This window comes from Caloenas nicobarica, chromosome 2 (genome assembly GCF_036013445.1).
Source record: "Caloenas nicobarica isolate bCalNic1 chromosome 2, bCalNic1.hap1, whole genome shotgun sequence".
Lineage (NCBI taxonomy): Eukaryota > Metazoa > Chordata > Aves > Columbiformes > Columbidae > Caloenas > Caloenas nicobarica.
The window spans coordinates 100,764,296-100,775,346 of NC_088246.1; the positions used below are offsets into that span (position 1 = coordinate 100,764,296).

General features: G+C 40.0%; 1 protein-coding gene across 1 annotated transcript in view; it reads left to right on the forward strand.

Annotated features, from left to right (window-relative positions):
• Positions 1–10,835, forward strand: part of TMEFF1 (transmembrane protein with EGF like and two follistatin like domains 1) — a 126,959-nt gene extending 116,124 nt beyond the window's left edge. The window contains exons 7-10 of the mRNA XM_065629092.1: positions 635–700; positions 3,746–3,869; positions 7,945–8,103; positions 10,060–10,835. Of these exons, the coding sequence (XP_065485164.1) occupies positions 635–700; positions 3,746–3,869; positions 7,945–8,103; positions 10,060–10,144 (434 nt within the window). The 3' untranslated portion in view covers positions 10,145–10,835. The remainder of the gene's footprint in view (positions 1–634; positions 701–3,745; positions 3,870–7,944; positions 8,104–10,059) is intronic.
• Positions 10,836–11,051: the final 216 nt, after the last annotated feature.

Here is an 11,051-nt window from a genome sequence, read left to right on the forward strand (position 1 = left end):
AAGCTGTTAGGAGAATCTAAGCAATAGTCCAATGGGTTGTACCTGGCGGGGTGGTAAGAAGTAGGAGAGTGAAAGGAATATTGGAAATGTTCCCTCTGGCTGCTGTAGGCTGTACAATGTGCTTCCAAGGTGAGTCAAGTTTGGCAGTGATTGCACAAATATTTATCCATTTCCTTTTCCAGTGTTGGAATGGTCCTCTGAAACTCTCTGTCTGCTGCCTTGTAGTTAATCATGGGCATGACTCTTCAGTTTAGGATCTAGCACTTTGGACCTTCTCATGGGAATAATAGCTTTCCACCATCACTTTGCCAGCTACATCTAGATTTGTAACTTGGACAGTTCCAAAACCAGACTTGTCACCAAAATAATGCCCATACCACAGAAAAGTTTTTAGTTCAAAACCTACAGCTTGAGGTTTACCGTGTGTTGGTCTGGATGCTGGGGTTTCTGACTGTGACTGACCAGGTGTGCTACCAGCCTGGTTGTGTGGGAATAGCAATGTGGGAATGTGTCCAATTTTGCTGTGATTAAAACACTTCTTTGAATATTATTCTGGCTTCTCAATGACATACATGTAGCAATCTAGAAATAAGGCCTTTCCTAATAGCTCTCCATGAATGTGTTTATCATCTAGAAACAGATGACACAAACGCAGTTGGAAAGAAAGACGATGGCATGCAGTATCGGCCAGAGGTCAAAGGTACTGTGCTGACTTTGTGCTGTTTGGTTATGGTTTTGCAAGATGAGAAAAAAGAGCACGCAGCTCCCTTCTCCTCTGCCTTACAGCTTTGATTTGTGTAACCAAGGCAGACCTGTGAACAGCTTCTTTCTTACAGCACTGAGGTTGCAAGGCTGGCAAGAAGATGTGTGTGATTTGTGAGTTTTGCCTGCCCTGTTCCTCTAGGATGCCCAGCTGCTCCCCACCCTAGGCAGGGGTCACAGGATTAGACTCCCCCCAGGTGCTGTGAAAATGCCTTTACTACAAGATACCAAGCTGTGACATTCCTTATGAAATGACACAAGCCCCACCTGACCCCATCTTTTCTGATAATCTCAGAAAAAAAAAATTATGGTTTCTGTATTTGTTAGGTTATTTTAAAATGTTTTGGTGAAGTAATACGCTGAATCACATTGATAAAGTTGAAAATGTTTTACCTATATGACCTTACTTTACCGGTATGAACCTTAGTATAAATGAAATAAGGCAAAGTTTCACTTTCTGCTAAGTTTTATGTGTTGTTAGCTCATGCATGTTAGGTGAATTCTCAGAACAAACGTTCTTCTGCATTTCATGGCTTCTCTCTTACAGTGCTTCTGTCCAGGACAAAATGACTCTGTCTTTCTCAGGTTATTGTCAAAGAGTAGATCTGCATAGGTGTTAATCTTTCCTCCTCTTCTCTCACAAGTAATAGCACTGTTATTTTCCTGTTACCTCTGGTCTTTAGTTTTTTTCTGTCATTATACCTTTTTTGCATTCCCATGGCCTCCCAGACTAAAGCAATCCCACCATGGCTTTCGATATTCCTTGTGTTCTTGAAAAGCCATTCAGGACCAAAAAGCTCAGTATATTTTTCTTTTGTCACAAATTCTCTTATTTTCACTCCATATAATGTACCAGTTGGAATGATTTAACGTCAATTTTCACTTACATTATGAATGCATAAAAGGCACCAAATGGAATATACATCTTCTTATGTGATGTAATGAAACACCACTTTTGGTTCCTGTTGAGAAGAAGCTGAAGCCTTTTATTCATTGCATATAAATTTCCCTTGAAATCTAGTTAGTGGGAAAAACATTGTATATAACTATTACTATTAATGTGTATAGCTTGTGCAGTTTCAAGTTCAGCAAATGATGTGCATGGAAGGAGTATGCCTTGTGCAAAAAAATTGTTTTGAAATTTTTTTTATGCAGTAGTCAGGTCTTTTTAGATAAGTTAGATTCAGTGAAAGCCTGAACTGAACTACTTTGAATGGCTTTTTCTTCCACAATAATAGAACAGTCCACACTTCCATCTGTTTGCTTTTGCTTTAAATTCCCATGTGTTACTCTTGTTGCACCCTGTTCGCTAAATGTGTGATACCTTCTAGTCTCTAGAACCACAGCTGTGACAGTCTCCTCCTGCAGCACAAGTGGCTACTTAAAGTTACACCAGAAATGTCCCTCTTCCCTGATTCAGCTGGCTTGCTGGTTTTGATGTACCAAGATGAGCTTCAGGGTATCAGCTTTTGTGCATGCCTCTTCCTTCTGGTGAAATTAGATCCAGTCACTCTCTCAAGGTTCCTGCGCCAGTTAAACCTTTCACTTTGAAGCTATCGAATAGTCTAGTAGGCCTCTCAGATTAAAAGTGCATTCCCATCAATAAGTGGGTAAATGTCTGTTTTATGCTCGAAATCACCTCCTGCATTTATCAGCATTTCTTTTCTTAATACAAGTTTTGCTCTGACTTGGGTGGCCGCGGCTACCTGGCTGCCTTTCGGGAGACGCGTCTTTCACTGGGCCTGCGTTAGTACATACATTAAAACCAGACATGGCACAGCTACCTCAACAGGCTAATATAACTGTATGTAGCCTTTGATTGGGATCAGATACAACAGTAATTAATGTCTTGGAGAAGGCAACTGTTTTGGGATGAGCCAGCCCCACTTTTCTCCTCTTAGACATGCCACGACATAGGTGATTCCAACAGGGCAGTGGTGGACGTATTGTCAATATTAGGCAATGTTCCTCCCTTTTATCAAGTTTTCTATATCTTTGAAGCATAGCCTGAACCATCAAGCTTCTTTATATCTAAAACCTCTAACAGATTTTTCTTTTCCTGGAACGAATGAGAAAACATTCCAGAACATGTTCAGTGAAAACCTAAAACAGCAGTATGCCTTTTTTTTTTTTAATACAAATACATTCTCTTTCTTCCTGGTGTTATTTCAAATATCTGCAGTTGTGTAAGAGATTTCTTCTTTTTTCTTTGCATCTGAAGTTCATTATAATCTTGTATTTGTGATGCTATAGTCTATTGCCATGGAAATGAACATAATTCCATGGTTGCGCTCACATCTTTAGGTCCCTGCTCTTTAGAGAAGTTCATTATGAAATACTGACTTCTGTGTTTAGGACTTTTTTACAGAACAATTTGGGGGAACGAATGATTGAAAATGTATGCAGCTTTAGATAGTTTTAGTAATGTGACAGAAGGTGGTGGTGCAGAAGGAATTGCCTTCCTGCGCTGGGCTGACCTGGCCAGCAACTAAGCGCTCAGCAGCTTCTTACTTAACCCAGCTGTACCCCCAGCAGAATGAGGGAGAGAATCAGAACCAACTTGTTTTCTACCCAGTAATCATAAAATATGGTTCATTTTCTTTCTAACCCTTCAGGTTTTTTTCCTGTATTTGGACATGAGAGAGAACTCTCTGTACCTGTGTATTAGCTCTTTGCCCCATTGCTACTGACAAAGCTGCTGCTGATTTTCCTGCACTGGCTTGTTTCTGTCATGAACACCTTTCTCCTTTCAAGAAACCTGACATAAGAAGCATATTTAGATGTCTCTGAGGATCTTTTTTCAGTGTAATACATCCTGGCAAATCTCTGTAGGTGTCTCTGAAACTTCACCTGTAAGCCTTTGCTTTATTATTCTGTATTCCTTTAGTCACTGCAAGTTTTTAAGAGTATGCTATTCTTGGTTGAGATTTTTTATAAATATCATACAGCCATGTATAATTGGTTATGTATATTTCTTTTTAAGATGCCAGTGATCAAAGAGAAGACATTTACATTGGAAACCACATACCTTGCTCAGAAAGCTTCAATGGCTACTGTATACATGGAAAATGTGAATTCATTTATTCCACTCAGAAGGCTTCCTGCCGGTAAGTCCTGCCTGCACGCCTCCAAAATCTGCTTGAAATTGCTGTAAAGCTTAATTGAAATGCTCTCTATAGGTAATTACAGCACGTATCACTTTGCGGTTATCTAAACAGGGGCACTGGAGCCATGTCCCTGTGCTGTGGGCAGCACCCAGCGGCCCCAGCCATGCAGGATGGTGCTCAGAGGAGAGCACCATCACTCAGGCAGTTCAGAAGCTCAACCCCTCTGAGGAGTGTGGCCTCACTGTTGTCTTCTTCTTTTCATCTGCTAAATCCTATACAAAGAAAAAAAAAAAAAACCAAAATGAAACAAAACACGAAAAAAGACTTTGCCTTGCATGGCCTCTCTGTATGACTCTGCTTTCCTCATTGACCGTCTGTTCTTACGCTATCTATACATTTTATTGTTCTTGTCATAAACTCTCTCTAGAATATCAGTATCTTATTTTTCACATTTATTGACCTTTTTCACAATAACAGGCTTCATCTAGAGATTGCAAAATATTCTTTAGCCCAGATTTTTTTATAATCTAGCAGCTCAGTACAGTCAGTATTAAGCTACTCAGTGTTTCCGAGGAAGTCTGAATGTTCCATTTTATTTCCTTAGCTCCCAGATAATTTTCCCTTTACGTTTCACTGACTAAATTATGTTTCTTTGTTTGCTTTAAAGAAGAAAATTAATTTTAATGGTTGTTTATAGAAAAAGGCCACTTCTTAATAACATGGAGTGCCCTACTTATTAGGAGGTTTCACTCTTGAACTTTTTTCTTGCAGGCTTGTACTTTCAGATTAAGGTGGTTGAAGATGCTATAACTCTTTGGTTTGCTTTGCTTTGGAAAATTCAGCTGTAAATCCATTAGATACTGTCACATTGTCTCCCTTGATCTTTATCAATCGAGGATATTTAGGGTTTTTTCCACTGCCAAGATCTAAGGGTTTCCAGACTGACCAGGAAGCAGGAAGCCCAAAAGGCAGAGCCAGTATGGTTGTCAACATAAGCATTTGAAAGCTTATATTATTTCTTTTCCCATCTGAGACCCTATCTTGTTTATTTTCACCTTTCCAATACAACTTATTTGTTTTTCTCTTTTCTTTGGCCAGAACCAAAAGAGCTCACCATGGCTTTGCTTCTCTTGGGAAACTGGGTGCAACCCCAACATCATCTTGATGAGCATTGTGCAGCACTATTTCTTTACAGTATTCTTTTGATCTAGTACTTTGTTTAACACAATTTCTGATGGATTGTCTCTCAAAATATTCAAAGTGGAGGTATTTCAAGGAGAACATTTCTGGCTGAATGAACTGGGTTTTTATTTCTCAGAATTTTTTTTCTGGAGGGCACTAATCATATGGTCATTTATTCATGATTCAATTACTATTCAATCATTTAAATAATTATTACTGTAATAATTACTTATAAGAAATGTTTTGATGAATTTAATTCAAGTACTCTCCCTTTCAATTCTATTTTATAATTACATTTACTATTACTACCTTCATCTATTTATTTAAACAGCCTGAAGAGTAGCATATCAGCACTGGACCTAGCACAACAAACCTCATGTGGTTGCAGTCAAGAATTTCTGACTGTCAGTTCTTAACCCTAAGTATCAGATCTCCTTTGGTTTTTTCTTGGCTATTTAAATACTGATGGTCTCATACTTTGTGAATGTTTCCTACTGGAGCAGAGTTATTAAGGAAACAAATTATTTATATCAGACAGCAATCCACCGTAGTAATCACGTAAAAATTCTCTCTTTTTCTGGTGAGGAAAATGTAATCATGAATGCTAGGGGCAAACTGTCCTTTTCAAATGCTTTGAATTCACATACACATCCAGCATATACATTGTTTAATCTGGTCCTCATTTCCTGGTAGTGTTATATGTCAGGTATCAGATGACCTACAAAACTGAAGAAAATACCTTCACAGAGCAAACTCTGACTTTTGCATTCACTGAGGGCAATCAGTCTCCTTGCTCATTGTACTGCAGCCCTCCAGCACTGCCAGCAGGCAGGCAGGGGGAAGGTTTTGTAGTAGTCAGTTGCATAATATTTAGTTTAGCAGCCTTTGCACAGCTGGGATCTGGTCTGTCCCCTGCTGCCCACCTTGTGCAGGGCAGTTCTGCCCTGTCCTTATGGCAGGATGCATCAAGGAGGCACAAGTTCAACCCTTTGCAAAGAAATCTAAACTTCTTTCCTCTAGCTCATTTAACTGATCAGCATAATTTGATAAATCCATGCTGACCTCTATTTATCTTGTTATTATATTAGTTCTTGCTATATATTAATGCAGCAGAATGCTTTAAAATCTGTTCTACTAGTTTAAAGTAGCTTAAACTAGTGCCTAGTACTTCATCCCACCGTCAATATAATTCTTAACGCAAGCACTTCTTTGCAGGAATTCAGTACTCCTGAATCTCCGTTCAATATTTCTCAGAAATAATTTCCTGTTGCTTCAGTGTTTCTGAAGAAACATCTTTGAATTATTGTGCGTCCTCTGCTTTGCTTTGCCTCATACACTTTAAAGCAATTCTCACATTGATCACACTTTGACTGTTACCTTCTCTAATGAAAACAAAAGCAAAGTAACAAATAAGAATTCAATCTTCTTCACCAGTGAGGAGTCCTCTTATTGTTCTTTTTGCATGATTACCAGCATGTTCCCCATCCTCTTCCTTCTCATACGCTAATATATGTTTCTCTTGATTCCCTTCCTAGTCATTACCAAGCTTACTTACAAGAGTCCATGGGGGCTTTTCTTTAATAACTCTGCTCTTACTGGAACTCGTTTCAAGCCTGAACCGAAACTCCTTACACAGCAGCTCATGGCTGGAGAAAGCAGGGTCACGAGATTATGAACATGTAAACCCCAACCATTATCCCTGCATGCAAATGGGGATTAGGAGTTGCATTAGCAGTCATAGGAAAGTCTGAAGAGTAATGATTTCCTTCCTCCAAACAGAATAAATTCCTACCCTAGCACCAAGGTTTTGGGTGGATGAGACGAATTTTGCATTGCATGTGGACTTATCTAGTCTAGTTTACAAAATGATTGTTTCTCTGTCTGCATGTGAGTATTTCTTCTCCACCTTTCTACTATAGAGCTGAGGCCAATTGTATGATTCAGTTGCCCTTAACGATGCATTCGCATCAGTTGGTTTTAAAGGACAGCTACACCAGTAGCTTGCTCAGGGATGTAAGTGGTGGGCTTTGATCCTGCAAACTCCAGCTCATTGTCTTGGGTGGCTCTTACCTTTCCTTGTTGCCTTGCGACATTTATTCCTCCAGGGCATGTTTCCACTGCCACCTTCACCACCAGCACATCTCGAGTTCCCTGAACACAATTTGCTGTTTGGGAGCAGCCTCTGCTGAGTTTCTCATTGAGCCAACTGCTGCTTTGCTCAGACAAGGTACCATTTAGAGCAGCTGCTTTTCTTCTGTCTTCAGACATTTCTCCCCGACCCCTGGCCAAATTTTTATGGATTCTTTCATGAACCTTCACTTGAGTAGTTGTGAGCCACTGGGTTTCTAACCCGACCTTTGGTTTGGTGACAAGGCAGAAAGGAGTTTGATGCTGGTCTCCTCCAATAAGTTTTGCAGGATTCCACTTCTGTAGGCTGCAGCTTGAGAAGGAATCTTCCTTTTTTCCCGTTTTTCAAGGTTTCTCTTCCTCTTTGTCACTCCTCTCCCATATATATGCTCACTTTGTGTCTCATGAGCCTGGGCCTTTGTCTCGCATTTAGCCTCGTCTACTTGTTTCACCTATTTGCTTTATTCTTCCTAAATATTGCCCCATTTTAATAATGACCCCACATATTCTTTTGCCAAATCAGGGCATTCCCTACACTGATGTGTTGTCAGAGAGGGCCACTATTATAGTAACGTTATCCAGGAAGGCAAAGCATACCTGCTCTATCTCTTCTCTTGCCACAGAAATTCAAACCTTTCCCCAACCCAAGCATTACCACACCAGCTCTTTCTCACCCGGAGTCACCTTGAACTCCTTATTTCATCTACAAAATGACTGGTCTGTTGTCAAATTACAGATTCCAAGAAATATTCCTTTTGTTTTGCAGGTGTGAATCAGGATATACTGGACAGCACTGTGAAAAGACAGACTTTAGTATTCTTTACGTTGTCCCAAGCAGACAAAAGCTTACGCATGTCCTTATTGCAGCAATAATTGGAGCTGTACAGATTGCCATTATAGTTGCAATTGTCATGTGCATAACAAGGTAGGTAAACACAAAAGCAGTGACAAATTACACATTGTATGGATATACTTTTTCTGGATTTAAATATCCACCCCCTCCAATTTCATGTGCTTTAACATATATCTTAAAATATCCACGTAAAAAATACCTAATGACTGAAGTGGAAGGACTATGTAAGATCTTATTGCCATTTTTTTTTTCTTTTTTTCACAAAACACACATTTGTTTAAATTCAGAAATCACCAGTAACCGCTCTCAATCCCCAGACCAAATACCCAGCAGAACAGATCAGCCTTGAAACACATCAAAGGGTCAGCTACTGTGTTAGACCTTCGCTGGGGTTATTCAAGCGTTGCTGGTATCTTAAAGAAGCTATGATGCCCCGTCCCACCCAGTGAAACCAGAGAGGTTGACAAGATGCTGTTCCCCGCAGTACCACTGTAAATGGTGTTCCACAGAGAAAAGTATCCCTCACACCATATATGCTTTCTGCAAATTGATGTGTAGCTAGTCCTTTTATTAGGCACTCTCCATGGGAACCTATTTTATGAAAGGTAAAGATGCACAAGCACAGAGTTCAGGTTTCTGGGTTGTCTCAGACTCTCACTCTGTATGAAAACTGAGATGAGAACCATGGATTCTTTTTATGACAAGGGATTCAGTTTGCTCATAAAGGACTTGAACTCAATGAGGACTGGAGGCTCTGGGCTAGATTAAGGATGGCTTAGTTCCCTTATAGGTGCATGAAGCATTTAAGTCCTGCACTTAGACATCTCTGCTACACTTTGCCTTTTCCTCCTTGACTCCTTCACTTTTTCAGCTCCACTTACATCAGGTCATAAAACTTTCTGCCACTGCGTTAGTGCATGGCTTCCCAAGCTTAGTGATGTAGAGTGACACCCTAAGCAAGAACAATATAGGCGTCCTCCCCTCTCTCTTGCGAGGTTCAACATAGCAGATATCTAAATTATGTCTAACAAGATGTAAAAGACATCCATTTGGCTCATGCAGTTGATGTCGCCCCCTTTTTACCCAACACCCTGCTGGCCAAAGCTGTGGTGGGGAAGGCTGTGGTTCAGCAGCCCTCCTCTTTCAGCCTCCTTACGGCCCTTCCCCAGCTCTCAGGGACAGCCTGTCCTCCTGTGTCCCAGCGGGACTTCTCCATCATGCATAGCCCACTGTCTGGCAGACTAAGGCCCATCCTGTTCAGAATTGCTGGCTTTTGTGAATCTTTTCTTAGTTGTGTACCCATCCCCAAGAAAGGGATCCCCCGAGTCACCACACAGGGAGTCCCGGGTGGGCTCTGCCTCAGGGGCTCCCATGAGCAGCCAAGCATCTGCAGGTCTAGCACTTCAAAAGGCTGATTGATCCAGCCTTACCATCCACTGGATGTTAAGTATGAAATATGTATGAAATAAAGCCAATGCAATTATTCACCATGGTATGCATTTTCACAGAATCACAGAATGGTTGGGGTTGGAAGGGACCTCTGGAAATCATCTAGTCCAACTCACCTGCTAAAGCAGGTTCACCCAGAGCAGATCGCACAGGAATGCGTCCAGGCAGGTCTTCAATGTCTCTAGGCTGTCTGGGCAGCCTGTTCCAGTGCTCTGGCATCCTCAAAGTAAAGAAGTTTTACCTCATATTCAGAAGGAACCTCCTGTGTTTCAGTCTGTGCCTGTTGCCCCTCATCCTGGCACCACTGAATTGCTGGATTGAGGCTGAAGGACGTGGCACCTTGCTGGTTTCAGTCTGAAGTTCAAGCAGAACTTCTTTCCAAGTGATCTGGGGTCCCACAGACGTCCCCAGGCGACAGTCCAGTACCATACAGCAGGAGCGTCCCCCCAGTCAGCACAGCTCATAGACTGCCTGCTAGTGTTAAATAAAGAAAATAAAGTCAATATGTTATTGCTAGGTTTAATTTTCTGTGGCATATATGAAAGCAGCCCTCCTTTCTCTTTTTCTTTTTTCTAACAGAAAATGCCCCAAAAACAATAGAGGACGTCGGCAGAAGCAAAACCTAGGCCATTTTACTTCAGATACATCCTCCAGAATGGTTTAACTTAGTGATTTTTATACCTACATTGACCATGTGATGTACATTTTTATTATATCTTTTTTTAAAGAATGGAAATATTTATTTCAGAGGCCTTATTTTTGAACATTTTTAGTGTAACAATGTTGGTCTGTATTCTGAAAGCATCAGCTCTAACAGCTATGGACTGTTTTCGTAGCTTTACTTTTATGTTTTTGAATACAGTAGTTCATTTTCTGTATCTGTATCACATGGTTATATAATAGACTCGTGCTCTATTCATGGAATGTAATATTTTTGGGAACATAGATTTATTCCACCAATGGTTGTAGATTTAAAAAAAAAAAAAAGACAACAAACCAACAAAAAAGTCCATATTACCTAGCAAACAAGGCATGAACTAAAGGTAAAAATGTTTACAGCTTACTTTTCTTATGAGAAACTAGAAAACACTGTGTTTAAATACCGTAGATATTTAAATGTTTTTGGAAGTTAGTAACTGATTTTTTAGACACTGCCTATCGCATGAACTGTGAAGCTGTGTGCTGTGTGTAGTTGTAACATATTTATAAAATGTGTGGGCTGGGTCTAAGCACTGCCATCTTCATAAATAATTCCAACAATTTATTTTTAAAGAGGAAAATTATAAATTTCATAATTTGGGAAGTTACCTGGTAGAGCAGATGGCACAGGTCCAAAAGAAGTAGGTCTTAGTAGATTTAGGTATTGTAAAAATTGGTGTTGAATAACTGAACACAGAAAATTGGAATAAAGCCTACTTTATCACTGTTAAAGCTGTTTTAATACTTCTTAAACTTTTTTTAAAGAAAATACATGTTTTAACACCCGCAATATGGATTGTATAGTGTTTGTGATTAAAAAAAAAAAAAATAAAAGTGAATGAATTACTAGTGCTCTTGTATAGAGTATTTTC